Genomic DNA, 15,449 nt, shown 5'->3' with positions numbered 1-15,449 from the left:
AAGAATTGATATTCTCAGGGATGCTTTAAAGACTGTTGTTTGGAGATTTAAGAATTTTAATACCCACTGAAATCTCCAACTGAGTCTAGTCAGTGAAGGGCTCTGTTATTGAGCACCATTAGCCACCATTAATTTAGTACTTTAAAATTTACGAGGTGTTCTCATATATTCTATTTAATTTGATCATCATAACAACCCTGTGAGCTAGAACCAGCACAGTTATCCCTGTTCCACAGCTGAGGAACATGAGCAAAAAGACGTTAGGTGATTTGTCCATAATCCCATAGCATGAACCCATTGAGGGTAAAGGGATATTGTGAATATTTGGGTTTATAGTTTTTTTTAAAGCTGTTATACTCATTTTATTAGGGCTTCAGAATAAAGCAAAAGCACATCTGTATATTTAGTTAAACATCTTCAACCAGATATGTCTTTCCTATGATGGTTTGTTATGTGTATGAGTGTGTGTGTGTGTGTGTGCACTGAGGAAGTAGGGGTTTGTCAGAGATTAGATAGATAGATAGATAGATAGATCATAGATACTTTCTTTTAAAAAATATTTTTATTGATTTCAGAGAGGAGGGAAGAGGGAGAGAGAAATAGAAACATTAATGATGAGAGAAAAATCATTGATCGGCTGCCTCCTGCATGCCCCACACTGGGGATCAAGCTCACAACCCTGGCATGTGCCCTAACCAGGGATTGAACCGTGACCTCCTGGTTCATAGGCCCACAGTCAACCACTGAGCCCCACCAGCCAGGCAATAGATACTTTCTATAACACTATTATTAGACTGCAGAGTAATGTGTATAATATAAAATTTGGACAACAGAAAAGTATAAAGCAGAAAAAATACCACCTTTAATCCCTGTTGTGCCTTTTCCTTTTAAGTTTAAAACCAACTATGAGAAGAGAAGCATTAAAGTGCCCGTGCCGTCTAACGAAACGCTCCTGGGCGCCGTGATCAACAACGTGTCGGAGGCCATGGAGACGCTTTCCAAGATCACGGAGGAGATGGTCCCGGTCCCGGGCTCCGTGAACGGGGTCAACGCGCTGGGCCTGGTCGTCTTCTCCATGTGCTTTGGCTTCGTGATTGGAAACATGAAGGAGCAGGGCCAAGCCCTGAGGGACTTCTTCGACTCTCTCAACGAGGCCATCATGAGGCTGGTGGCAGTGATCATGTGGTGCGTATTTCCACTTGCTGAATATGCCATGTTCAAGATGCGTGTGGCCGTCAGCACGGGTTCTGTTCTGAGGACGACGCCATCAGGCAGGGTGGCCATTGCAATGATCTCATCCTGATAAGCACAAGAAAAGCAATGACTCCCCCCTACTCCCCCCGGAAAGGAAGATAGAAATATCAATGATGAGAGAGAATCATTGATCGGCTGCCTCCTGCACACCTCCCTCCCACTGGGTATCGAGCCCACAACCTGGGCGTGGGCCCTGACCAGGAGTCAAACCATGATCTCCTGGTCTACACTCAACCACTAAGCCACACCAGCCGGGCAAATCAGTGATTTTCTGGGCGTGCAGTGGCCTTGAACCCATCTGTAAGCTTCTCTTAATAGCTTTGCTTCCCTGTTTTTGAAAGGCGTCAACTCCTTTATCCCGTGCTGATGGGATCCCCTCTCTCATTCCCCAATTTTAAATCTCCTTAGTTATTCATGTAGGGCATATTTATCGAGTGTCTACTATATACCAAGCATATCCTGCCAGGCACTATGGATATAGCCATGAAGAAAACATAAGAATATCCTGGATCTTACATTCTTTTAAGGGAGACAGAAGATAAACAAACAAATCAACCATATGCTTCCGTCACAGGTGCTGTGAATAAAAAATAAAGCAGCAGCTTTTGTTTTATGTGATGTGATGTGATGTGATGTGATTAAAAAGTGACTGGGAAGGAGGCATCAAACTTGCCTTGAAAAGGCCTCTGAGGAGGTGACCTTTTTTGCTAAGACCTGAGGGACCAGGCGAAGACAACCATGCCAGGTACCAGGGGAAGAGCATTCCCAGTAGCAGGAGAAACAAACATAGAGGCCCCTGGGCCCCCAGAAAAACTCTGATCCCCCGCTCTGTTTGAGCCCTAAGAAAGAAACCCAGTGTCTGCTGATGCCTGAGGCGCTCCTGGGCAGTAGTAGAGAGGGCCAAGCCACAACTTATCACAAACGCCCTTCAAATGAAGTGGGGAGCAAGGGACAAAGGAAAAGACTAAATCCAAAGAGGAACATTGACCTTGAAAAGTAAATTCTCTCCAGTGGGGAGAAAGCCCTTTGATTGCTTTAACCTTTATTTTTTAACCCAGACGCCTGCTTGGCACCTGAGGCAGGAAGCCATCCATTTCTAAGACAAATACCAACAGGATTAGAAATATTCTTTGTCTTTATTGCCACCAAAGCCTGGAGACGTTCATTTTTCAGGGGTTTCCACAAGATGGGAATGAAACCTCGGGCACAAAGACCGGTCAGAATGTGGTCTCCACAGGAGCCCCCAGATGAAATCCTGGGGGCCCTCCTTTGAAATCCTGGCAGGGCTGAAAGTGGGCATTTGTCTTCATATTATTAAAATGCCTGCACCTTTCACCTCTTTTATGAAAGAAGCTCATTCAGGGCCGCTGAATGAACCTCACAGGGCGCGTTTCTTGCTGTGCATTTTGCCTGCACAGTCAACGTCAAGTTATTCAACATTTCTGCAAGCAGGTTATCTCGTAATTCCCTGGCCTGTGTATTCAAAGGACTTCTAAAGGCAGCATTGTATTTTTCTATCTGAAATGTGTTGCCCCCACTTCCCAGCAGCCCCCTCTCCTTCGGAGCACTGGCCTCTCAGGTGCGGGTCATGTGAGTTTGGTTGTCCTTGGCTGCCCACGTCGGAGGAGGTCGAGTGCCGGGCAGCGGGTCCTTTAAGCAGCCGGGCTGTTTGAACACGTACAAGCCATTCTTTGTCTCCATCGTTCATTCTTGCTGAGTCTACGGGGGAAGGATCGCAAGGGGCAGTAGCCGCCTGTGGTTAATCATTACTTAATGAGAACACCTGCAACCTGGTTGCGGCGGATACATGCATGTTATTCATTTCAATAGCCCTGAATTTAGTTTATGATTGCCTTCTACACGTGGCAAGTGGTACTGGTTTTCCGTTGGCACTGTAACAAAATCTCCTCTTAGGAGAACTTTGAGTAAAAGAGTTGAAGACGAATATGAAGTATTATTGTGAGTCGGGTGTAAGGCGGGAAGAACTTAGAACGGCGTCCTGGAATGAGAGAGCTGCCTGCCAGTCCAAGACACTGACGGGCACCGTGCGCCTCTTGCTGTCGCTTGGGGCTTGGGCTCTGCGGGGGGGAAATGTGTCCTAAAGTCTGGGGTTGGGTGGGTTCTGGCGGTTCAGAGCACCTAGCAGGTCAGCAGGAGGCAGCGGAGTGGGTGGCATCTGAGGACCCAAAAAGGGACCCAGGTGTAGAGAGAATTATCTAGGAGAAAAGAGGTGGGTAACCAAACCTCTGTCCTTGTCTTTTCTTACCAATGAACCTAGAGAAATTCTGGGTGAGAGGAAGGCCTAATTCCGCAGTGTTTATATTTAAATTTATATTTAAAAAAGAAAAGAGAGAAGCTCACAGTTTCTCCGAGGGCCAACAGCGGTCCTGGTGGGAAGGTTTGGCTAGAACTCGGTGCCACTTTCCCTCCTCCCCGGGTCCCTTCTGCAGCAGGGCCTGTCGGCAACCAGACTCCCGACTGTCCCGTGTCCTCCACACAGGTACGCCCCCCTGGGCATCCTCTTCCTGATTGCAGGCAAAATAGTCGAGATGGAGGACATGGGCGTGATCGGGGGCCAGCTGGCCATGTACACCATGACGGTCATCATCGGCCTGCTCATCCACGCCGTCATCGTCCTGCCCCTCCTCTACTTCTTGGTGACGCGGAAAAACCCTTGGGTTTTCATCGGAGGGCTGCTGCAGGCGCTCATCACGGCGCTGGGAACCTCCTCCAGGTGTGTGTGTGGCTTACTCCCGTCGGAACATGGACCTCAGACTTGACTGTGAGCCAGAATCCTGGGGTTCAGGTGGAGGACCTGAATCCTGGGGACCCTGGTGGGGAGGGCGGGTTTAAACCTCCAGGCGTAGGAATTGGCTTTTTCACTCCGGACGCTAATCAGACTCCCTTTGGGATTCAAGGGCTGGCTGGCTGTATACCTGGTGGGGGCACAAAATGGAATCGGCTCTCCTTCCTGGTCCACTGTCACCTCCCTCTTCCCGTTGAGCTGGCCTGAGGGAGAGACGGCAGTCACCTGCCACAGGCTGTGGTGACGGGAAATGATGACAAGTGAGGCCTCACAGAGGATCCAGAGGCGGGAGAGTTGCCAGGGGACCCGATAAGAGGACCCCCACTGTTCCTGACCAGGCTCCCCTAATTCGATGGGCGCTGACTCGCTTCCTTGAACAGGAAGGAACTCTGTGTCCAAAACACCAAACACTCAGGCCCGGTCCGCACAATCAGGACAGTCAGCTGACATGCCCTGTGTTACTGTCCTCAGCTCGGCCACCCTGCCCATCACCTTCAAGTGCCTGGAAGAGAACAACGGCGTGGACAAACGCGTCACCAGATTCGTGCTCCCAGTGGGGGCCACCATTAACATGGATGGGACCGCCCTCTACGAGGCTCTGGCTGCCATTTTCATCGCTCAAGTTAACAACTTTGACCTGAACTTTGGACAGATTATTACGATCAGGTACAAGGAAAGTTCTACACATTTTCTTAAGAGTCACTTTCAATGATGAGGCAGTGATCAGGGATCAGGTGAAGAAACTGGTGAGAAGGGACGCACACGTAAATGGGAGGTCAAGGTTTGTGGGAATAGGTTTATTTTTGATATTTAGTTATTTTTACTTATTGTTTCTTTTTAATTACAGATGTGCATATTCATTAATAATGAAAGTCTAATAATATAGAAATGTATAAGGTCAACATGAAGCTTGCCTGCCACCATCACTCCCCATCGTGCTGTAGGTGGCACTGTTCATGTCTGGTGTATGAAGAATTTTGCTTATGCGGAGACATACACACCCTTTTATTTGTGGTTAATGGAATCACACCACACATAGCACTTGCCACTTGATTGATCTACTTATTAGTATATCATCTATAAATATACCTAGCTCTTTCTCTTTGAAGAAATAAACAGAAATATGTAATACATAGAAATAGAAAAATACATCTTTCTACAGAATAGATAGTATGGATATTTCTCACTCCAGTTTTAAAAGGCATTAAAAAAATGAAGTAACAGTGACTTCAGTAAGACAGAACTGCGTTTCTCTCTTTGGGCTCTGCTCCACAAGCCCTCGTGGCTGGGAGGTGCTCCATGTGTACCAGGCCCAGGCCTGTGGTTCCATCGTCCCTGGGGCGTCACCCTCACCCAGATGGTCCAAGGTGGCTCATCACCACCTCCAAATGTTAGCCATAGGGAAGAAAAGGCGGTGCACAGTCTGCTTGATCACTTTCATGCATGTCTCATTGGCCAGAACTGTGTCTAAAGGAGTCCAAGGGAGGCTGGGAAATGTAGTCTTCACTCCCAGCAGCCATACACCAGCTACAAATCCCAATACCATGGAAGGGGACCAATGTGGGGGATCCATGAACAGTCTCATTACTTTATCAATACTTTACATGTAGGCAAGACTTAACTACTTTTAAAACATGTTCACATTCTCATACCCGCCTATCAAGTAGGCATTTGACAAACCAAGCCCCAGACAAGGGTATGTGCCTTACAAACTGGGTCCACACTGTCTCCATACAAAATATTTGTAGTGCTACAGAACTTAGTTCATAATCATTTTGCTTTTTCATTGATAAATCTGATTTTTTTCTGACCTCATTAACCATGCAAGCTCCATCTGTTTATAGCTCTCCTCTTGGACAGAGAAATTCTTAGACACAATTTGTTATTGAACCATGCAGTATTTTAGACCGTACAAAATATTTTCAGGTACGTGAGAAGTCTATAGCCACCAGTTTCTTCATTTAGACATGGCAATCATAATAGGACCGACTCCCTGAGGGTGGTTGAGGATCAAATGAGCTAAGCCATGTCTAGCGTATCCGATGGCACACAGTAAGCCATTCGTAAATGTTCGTGAACATGACGGTTCGTTCAATGGGTTTTCTACAGGCTCTCGGTTTTCTAAAGCACATCCTCGTCTGTTCGCTTGGCAAGTCAGATGTTGCGCTGGGTGTTTGCAGGGCACCGGGGGAGATTCGTACAAATGGTTTCTGTTTGGGAACTTCTTTTGCAGCATCACAGCCACGGCGGCCAGCATCGGGGCCGCCGGGATCCCTCAGGCAGGCCTGGTCACCATGGTCATCGTGCTGACCTCTGTGGGCCTGCCCACCGACGACATCACACTCATCATCGCGGTGGACTGGTTCCTGTGAGTAAGCTCGGGCTGTGCCGGCTGCTGCCGTAGGGCGCCCCTCTGCCAGCCTAGGGCATAGGGCACCTGGCACGCCTGCCGGAAGGGCTCCCCAGGGAGGGGCAGCCAGGCCAGCTATTAAATTGTCTTTATTGCTTGAGCCCGAGCCCCAGACGCCATGTGGGTTCAGTCCCTCACCAGCCTGGGTGCACATGTGGCTGCTACACTTCTCACTCCATAAAGCCACTCGGGGATTGGGAAACCCGCCGTCCGCAGAGCCAGCACAAGCCAGCAAGGCCCTTTCTGAATTGCACAACCTTCCCGCGGCGGACAGAGCGGCAGGCCTCCACGCTGGCCGGGCCCGTCCTCCTTTGCTGCCCATTCCAGTGGCGTGATGCGGCACAGAGGGTCCCCTCTGAGCCCCGCAGGGAGCGGGCAGCCCGGCAGGCACTGGGGAGAGAGCCAGCATCCTTACATGGAATTGACTTTGGCTCTGGGGAAGGGTCCAACAAGTACCCTCCAGGCCCCACCCCTCACCCTTCCAGCTGACTCCTCCGCCTGTTTTCTCTCCTAAGTTCCCATCCACTTGCAGCAATATCTCCCCAGGGTTTCCAAAGTGAATGCCTGCAAGGACACAGTCTGTGCGGCGTCAACACAGGTTGACGTCACCAGGTCTAAGGATCCCAGAGCCCCACCGTGTGCCCACGGCAGGACGGGTTCGGGGGTGGGGGGAGATCAGCTGCAAGCATGAGTTCCACGTCACTTGGATCTGTGTTCACATCCTGGCTCTGTGACACGGGGCATTTTACCCAGCCACCCTGGCTTCTCCTCTCATCTACGTGGGTCATCTGTATCAACACGTAGCAGATTAGAAAAACAGAAAGTCTTAAAATGTGGACTTCATCTAAAGGTTACAATAATAAATCCGCTACATGTGAACATACGTCACATTTTTATGAGAAAAATCATTTTCCAAACCAAAAATGTAGTGGAAAGAATGATATCATTTTACATTTCTGCAAATCACCTTAATGTCTGGCTTTAATGCAAGACGGCTGGGGTCTCCCGGCTGCTTCTGTATTCAGTCGGTTGCATCTTTTGTTGTAGTCTTTGCAAAACTCCGCTAGACATGCTTGAGGAGATGAGAGTAAAAAGGACAAATGACCTCCTAGCATTATTATGAAAATAGTTTTGGCCTCAGGGACACCCAGGGGGTCTCTGGACTATACTTTGAGAACCGCTGGGTGTAAAGAAAGGTGAGTTGTAGGAAAGAGAATCAAAGAGAAATTTTAAATAAAAGGAGAAAGGGAAGGATCATTCCCCACTGTTGGTACTCTAGTAACTGAAAATTAATCATCTAAAGGTCCTTATAACTTGTAATAACTGCTATTATAAAGGTGATGTATAGATTATGTAATGAGGTGGTTGGGGGATACACCAAGCAGAATTTTAAGAGATGCTTCAAAACTTCCTGGGGGGTTCAAAACACGAGCTGGGGTCACCTGATGGAGCCTCATTGTTCCTTCTCCCCGCCTTCCCCAGGGACCGCCTCCGCACCACCACCAACGTGCTGGGAGACTCCCTGGGGGCCGGCATTGTGGAGCACTTGTCTCGACATGAACTGAAGAACCCAGATGTGGAGATGGGTAACTCAGTGATCGAAGAGAACGAAATGAAGAAACCCTATCAGCTGATTGCCCAGGAGAGCGACACTGAGAAACCCATCGACAGTGAAACCAAGATGTAGACTAACAGAAAGAAATGCTCTCTTGAGCACCAGGGTTTGAAAACCATGACAAAATGTTTCCATCTCGTTACAGCTTATCCTCTCCAGGAAGCCCCTTACTCCCTGTCCTCCCAACTCTGGTAGGATTTGCAAGTGTGCATCCAAACACGAGGGAGGGTGTGGCAGCGGCCGACATGTGTAGTGTTCATCCCGCATTCGAAGGTTTCAGGTCATTTCATGTTAGTCTTCTCTAAGAAGGTACCGAGATTTAAAAAAAAAAAAAAAAAAATAGCCTTGATCAGATTTTGCAAGTTTATGTGACACACAATCCTGTAAATGTGATTTTTTTTATAAGTTAGAGTCAAACAAATAGTAGGCTAAACATGTGCTTAAATCAACTTTCAAACTTTGAAAGTCCTTCAGAACACACTTCAACTTTAGGATCAAAACAGAACAACTTGATAAACTGCACTTGGTTTTTAGTTGGACAGAAGGCTTGTCTCCCCTTTCTGCCCTGATTTGTGTGTTTGTTTTATTAGCAGCAGGACCATATGAACCCACACCTAGCACAGCTGTGAGGAGGTGCATAAAGTGAAATTTCCATGTGGCCATGGGCAAGTTACGTGTTATCTCTAGGCCTCAGTGTCCTCATTTGTAAAATGGGTGAGTGCCCTAAACGCCTTCGTGGTCACTTGTAACCCAAATATCCTGTCCTCCCTTCCCCTGGGAACATCCAGTAGCAAGCATCATCCCATGGATGTTGATGGGGAATGAATGCTTCTGAGTAGGAGCAGGATGTGGTGTGGGTGGCCAGGTCCTGTATACAAAATGTCAGCTGTACACGTCACCAGGCCAGAGGAGGCGTGGAATTATTCACAATCTCTTCACTCAGTTCTTCCCGACGGGGAGTTTTCCCTTCTTCTTACCCTTCCCTGGACTGGTCTGGGAAGGATATTTCCCACCACTCCTCAACTGACGGTAGACTTTTAGAAACTAAAATGTAAGACTAGCAACTAGCAAGGGTGCTCATGGTCTTACTGTGGAACATGAAATAGCCAGCTAGGGAAGAACGAAGCACAGTTGACATTCGAAAGAGGATTTTTAAATATCAAGGTTACATAGAGGTCATCTTTAAGGAAGAATTTTTTAATGAAAGAGGTTCTTTTTTTTTTTTAACCAGAAACACTTTTTCTCTTCAGTTCAGAAACATTCCTCAAGGAAGTCTGCATATCAGAATATGAGATTCCTTGTTATATATTTTAAACAAGTCAAACGAATGAGCGCTCTCTCTAATAGAGGTCTGTGAGCTGGGTGGGTGGTCTCCCATTTGAAAAGGTTTTGGACTATAATCAAAAGTCCTTGGAATGAGGGAAACAAGATATGTCTTTGTGTTGGAATTCCACCTAACCATTCAAAACCTTCCGCTGGAGTGGGGTTTTGCTTGGTTTTATTTGTGTCCCTGAGAGAAATGGTAGGCGAGGAATCAGTATAAAGACATGGTCAATGTGGTTCCAAGAAAAAAACGGCCGGGGCATTGGTTCAGGCAAGGCAGCTCCCAGTTTAGAGATTAATTCCCCCCCCCCCCGCCCCCCCCAAGGAACATCCGGCCACACACATGGAGTGGGAGCTGTCGGACGGTGCCAGCCAGCGGAGTTTGAGTTTCTGACTGAACATGGTGGAGGGTGGACTTAATGATGCTAACAGATTGAGGATCTAGACATGCGTCCTCCGGTTTGCAATTAGAGAGATTTTTATATAGACTCCGAGCATTATGTATGCGTAAAAGTTAACATTAGGCCGGTGTGGAGTAACCCTTAAATGTCGAGGCTCTATTTGGGGAACACGCTTCAGAAGTTCCTGTACGCAGATGTCATCTTACACTGGTAGAGCAAAAATTAATCGTGTCAAGTGACTTGTTACGCGATGTGATCACTTTTATACACTAACCATTTCTTACGGAGCCTCTCGCCCGCCCATCACAGGCTCTGCGGGGTCACGCACCCAGGTGGGCGGGGAGCCTTACCTTGTAGAAGTATTTTCAATAAAGAAAAACTAGTTTTACATGACACCTTTGCACATTGTTGTTGTTATTCTCCCTGAAGGAAAACAAGCTTTCCTTTCAGGAAAGTCTCGCAGAGAGCTCTGAGCAATGTTTTATTTCTCTTACAAGGTAAAATCTATGCAGGACCAGGTGGGGGAGCCGGGCACAAGGAAATAAGTTTAAAAAAAAAATCAAAACCCTCTCCCTGCCCACCTCTGAGACCTGGACTGGGAACAGGAGGGCGGGGAGGGAAGCATTTCTCAGACAAACCAAACCATTTCCACGTTGGCATGAGAAAAGCCGAATGCCACCATCGGTTCTTCTGAAAAAAGTGATTTCCTGTCTGATCTTGAGATCAGGGAGGTTTATCTATGTGATTACGGCCGCCACTTGTGAAAGCTGCATGCCGTCCTCACGGAACAGGTCAGACACAGCCATTGTGCTGGTGAGTTCTCGTCGTGAGGACGGACTTGGGATGCCTGGTGCTTTCCCATCATGCCTTTTAATAGATAACTGGCAGGCGGTGTCCTGAAGGCCCAGGCCGGGCTTGCATCTGGAGACCGGTTAATCTGACCCGCTGCCTTCAGGACAGACCCCTGAGGAAGGGCCGCTAACCTCTAGTCAGTGATGGCGAACCTTTTGAGCTCGGTGTGTCAGCATTTTGAAAAACCCTAACTGAACTCTGGTGCCGTGTCACATATAGAAATTTTTTGATCTCTGCAACCATAGTAAAACAAAGACTTATATTTTTGACATTTATTTTATATATTTAAATGCCATTTAACAAAGAAAAATCAACCCAAAAAATGAGTTCGCATGTCACCTCTGACACGCGTGTCATAGGTTCGCCATCACTGCCCTAGGTCATCCGCGGGAAGACTTCCCTGAGTTCCCCGAGCCCTTGAAATCATGGGAGAGTTTTGTGCGTTTGCCTTTGTCTGGGGTAGAAATGTTTCATTTTCACCCATTTCTCTAAAGGAACTTTTGACCCACAAATGAACAAACCACTGTTTGATTGGTACACCCTGACTTTCCTCCGGCATCTGTGCTGTTGGAAAGGCCGATGGGGGCCCTGGGAGGACGCTGCTCCGCTCAGGGAGCTGCTCCCCCTAAGGGAGCCACACGGGCACAGCTGCGCACACCTGGGTCGTCCTGGACACGGGCGTCAGGGGCGCAGGAAGAGACGGACCGGCCGCTAGGAGGCTTCCCACTGCGGCCACGGTTTCCTTCTCTGCCTGCAGCTGGTTGCCTGGTTGCCGCCGGCACCGCCTCTGAAGCTGATCGGAGGGGAAGATGGTGGAGGCCTTGCTGCCCTGAAGGGACAGGGCAGCCGTCAGTGTGACTTAGATGCTGGGGGAGCAGCACCGATCTCTCTCTGCGGGTGATAGGACAGGTCTGTTCCCAGGTGGAGCCATGGACACCTCTTAGATTAACGTGTTTCTGATAAGAAAATGCAATCCTGCCGAAACCGGTGTGGCTCAGTGGATAGAGCGTCGGCCTGCGGACTGAAGGGTCCCCGGTTCGGTTCCGGTCAGGGCCACGTACCTGGGTTGCGGGCACATCCCCAGTGGGAGACGTGCAGGAGGCAGCTGATCGACGTTTCTCTCTCATCGATGTTTCTAACTCTCTCTCCCTTCCTCTCTGTAAAAAATCAATAAAATATATTTTAAAAAAATGAAAAGAAAATGCATTCCTACCAGATGTTTTAAATCCTGCACTTTGAGGCGCTGGGGCCCTGCCCATGTTTTCCCTTTCAGCACCACTGTCCCCCCACCCCCAGCAGGATCTCTTCCCAGGCTGACAAGTCTCACTTTCCCAGGAAAAGCCTTTCTGTAAGTTTTCATTCGCACACACCACGCAGTGAATGGCGTGGGTCCGAGGAGCGCTTGGAGCAAGGGCTGGCTTCCGCGGGATGGGAGCGGATGGAGGAGGGTCCTGCAGTCCTGCGGGGAAGCGGGCCCGGGCCCTCCCTCCGGGCGCCCGCGGGGCGCTGTGACCCGACGCTGCTGTCAGTCATCCGACCTTCTCCCAGCCGGGTGGTCCCAGCACTGGGGCAACAATGACCCGCTCTGTGTGGCCTCTTCCGGGGCCAGAGCAGCTGGGGGATGTCACCCCGGAGGCAGGCTCCGAGGAACGAGCCCACGGAGAGTGAGGAAGGAAGAGCGGAGGAAGCCGATGGGCAGTCAGGCTTCGGAATGGAAAGGGTGGTGAGAAATCGGGGGTGATCGAGGGCGGTTGGGGGCGATTCCTACCATGGCCACCAGGGGGCGCTCCGAGCCCTTCCAGCGGAGGGACTATTTCCTCCGAAAGGGAACTGGCTTTAAGTGCCTAAGGCAGTGGTTCTCAACCTTCCTAATGCCCCGACCCTTTAATACAGTTCCTCATACTGTGGTGACCCCCCAACCATAAAATTATTTTCGTTGCTACTTCATAACTGTCATGTTGCTACTGTTATGAATCGTCATGTAAATATCTGATATGCAGGATGGTCTTAGGCGACCCCTGTGAAAGGGTCCTTCCACCCCCAAAGGGGTCGCGACCCACAGGTTGAGAACCGCTGGCCTATGGAATTCCAAGGTCTGCAGAGCCCAGGGCGGGTGGATTTGTGAAAGCCATCAAGGGTTTAAACTTCTCCACTGTCCCCTTCTGTTTCCCGGTTCCTTCTGGTCACCTGCTTCCCCAATGGTCTCCGTCGGGAGCCCCTTCCTTTCTGTTTCCCAGACACAGGTTCTCAGGCAGCAGCTTGGTAACACCTTCAGCTGGTCTTCCCCCGTCAGCCTCAGAGAACTGCTGGCTCAGCCTTCGATTTGGAAACAGTGGCCTTTTAGCGACCTTACGCATAGGAGTAGGGGTGTCGATAAAATACAAGACACCCGGTTAAATTTGGATTTCAGATAAGTGACAAGTAGTCTTTTAGCATAAGGATTCAATGACAGATAATGTTTTCGTGTCTTTCCCCACATATTGCATGGGGCAACCTGGCATGTTATCTGTTAATCTGGCCACACCTCATAAAGTGAAGTGAAGATTCAAGACAATATCCAATGACGTGAGCATTATAGATGGAAGAGTTTGTGTGGCATTATTTAAAATAATCATCCTAATTTTTAATTTCTCTCTGCAGGTAAAAAAAAAAAGAAAAGAAAAGAAAAAAAAAAGAAAGAAAGAAAGAGAAAAGGTAGGCTTTAAAAGGCAGTCCAGACCTGGGACATGCCCTACCATTTACTTGTTCTGGAGCCGTTATCGCTCATTATGTGCTTATAAATGTTGTGGCTGCATTTTAAACGCCTGATTACTTACCCTTAAGACTTTGCAGAACTGCCTTCAATACACTGAACAGTGCCCGTTGCCCGCGCTGGAAATACTTTAAGACTCACATCTGTTTTCTTCTCTTTTCTTGTTTCCTCCTTTCCTTCTCTCACTCCTTCCTCCTGCCCCCTTTCCCACTTCAAGCGTAAAATACCTTCTGTGACCCATTACAAGGCTGGAAACTCTGGCATTCCTATTGTTTCCCATAGTGAACACATTTTTTTTTTTCCATTTGGGGTTCTCCCTGTAGAAGAGTGCCCGTGTTTTTTCACACTTTGCTATTCAAATACCATCCTTTACCAGTCGTTGTAAAGTTGGGAATGAGACTTTTTTAGAGTTTCTTTGAGGAACCCCAGCCTCCAAGGGTGGGTGCCACTCTCTCCAAAGCCCCTTCTTAAAGCCAGAGCTCACGGATATGAAAAGCAGAGCCCAACTGGTACTGCAGAGGGATACCAGATGCCCCTTCAATCATAAACACTTGCCCTGCCCGGGGGCCTCTGTTGGTTGCGCATCATCTGTACACTAAAAGGTTTCAGGTCCAATTCCCGCTCAGGGTACATACCTAGGTTGTGGGTTCAATTGGCTATCGGGGCACATATGGCACTCAAACAATCAATGTTTCTCTCTCCCTTGCTCTCACTCTAAAAAGTCAATTAAAAAAAACAACCCACACATATCCTCGGGTGAGGATAAAAAAATGAAAGTATAAACTTCCAGTAACGGTGACTGTGCAGCCATATTAAGGAGAGTGGTGAGTCTCGTAGAAGATTTCTTTTCCAGCTCAGTAGGTTGAGGGCATCCTGCAGTGCCCTGAGGGAGCTCGCAGACAGACGGACAGGAGAAAACAGAACCTTCCAGGCCCCCGACAGCCCCCGAAGGCACTGAGCATGGGTGTCCGCCCGGGAGCACTTCACATGCAGAGGCCCCGTCAGCAGCACACGTCTGAAAACCGTCACCACGTCCCCCCGCCTGGGCACACAGTGTCTCTGTGAGGTGTTGTTAGAAAGCAGTGGGAACCTCGAGAAAGTCTGCATGTCTGTTAGAAAACTGACACAGCCAGAGAACAGCTCCCTGCATCCTCAAACCCAGGGGCCCTCGCTAGGGGGGGGAGGGGGAAGGAATGCAAACTTGTGCACAGCGCTGGGCTGCAGCCACACCTGCTCCCACCTGAGTCCTCCAGAAGTTCCATCAGGCTCCTGGACCGTCTTGGCTCAGTTTGAACACAGTCTTTTGACCTCGTGGGAAAGGTCGTTTCACTGGGCAGAGTGGGAAGCAGACCTGGTGAGCAAGTGTGAGCTCTGGTCCCTGACTTTGCTTTGAATCAATGGTGGTACCTTGACCGGCTCATTCAGTTTCCCCGGACCTCAGCGTCCTCACCTGCACATGTGGGGTTGGCTGAACCCCCAGTCTCTAAGCTAATTTCATGTCGGGGCCCCGTACACAATAGGAGGTGGCGTCCAAGTGGGTTCTGGGGTCAACCACGCGTGGCCGATGGGAGCGGAATCCACTTCCTCAGCGAAGGGAGCTAATGACACCTTCGCACGGGGCTGCGATGTGAGCTAAACAGATGAAAGTATAGGATTCTCCGCTCGGTTCCTGTCCCCTGGGAAGATGTTTAGCACAAAAGGGCCTCATGAGGGAGGAGAGGCGTGGAGGTGGCACTGGGGCGGGAGGGGTTCCGGCTCCATCGGGGTCCAGTGAGCAAACAGGACGGAACTCCCGAGGAGGCCCCAGCTGAGCGGGAGGCTTTGCAGACTGTCCCCCTGGAAACGGGCCTCGTGGGGCCCTGCCAGGCCGGCCGAGGCCTTTGTCAGGCCGGCTCCCGCATGGAGGCTTTGTGAGGGCACAGTTCCATGCTCACAGACCACCCAGCTTCCCCACGCCTCCCAGAGAACAAACCGGCCCCGCTGTGTGCCAGCACCTCCCCTGCCAGGCCCTCCCGCGCCCTCCCTGCCAAGGGGAG

General features: G+C 49.4%; 1 protein-coding gene across 2 annotated transcripts in view; it reads left to right on the top strand.

Moving 5' to 3' along the window:
• Window positions 1–10,202, top strand: part of SLC1A3 (solute carrier family 1 member 3) — a 73,357-nt gene extending 63,155 nt beyond the window's left edge. For both annotated transcript variants that reach the window (XM_059694925.1, XM_059694926.1), the window contains exons 6-10: window positions 893–1,185; window positions 3,755–3,988; window positions 4,532–4,726; window positions 6,294–6,428; window positions 7,953–10,202. In XM_059694925.1, coding sequence (XP_059550908.1) covers window positions 893–1,185; window positions 3,755–3,988; window positions 4,532–4,726; window positions 6,294–6,428; window positions 7,953–8,157 — 1,062 coding nt within the window. In that variant the 3' untranslated portion in view covers window positions 8,158–10,202. The remainder of the gene's footprint in view (window positions 1–892; window positions 1,186–3,754; window positions 3,989–4,531; window positions 4,727–6,293; window positions 6,429–7,952) is intronic.
• The last annotated feature ends 5,247 nt before the right edge of the window (window positions 10,203–15,449 follow it).

Source organism: Myotis daubentonii, chromosome 4 (assembly GCF_963259705.1).
Source record: "Myotis daubentonii chromosome 4, mMyoDau2.1, whole genome shotgun sequence".
NCBI lineage: Eukaryota > Metazoa > Chordata > Mammalia > Chiroptera > Vespertilionidae > Myotis > Myotis daubentonii.
This window is presented reverse-complemented; position numbering and strand designations above follow the sequence as displayed.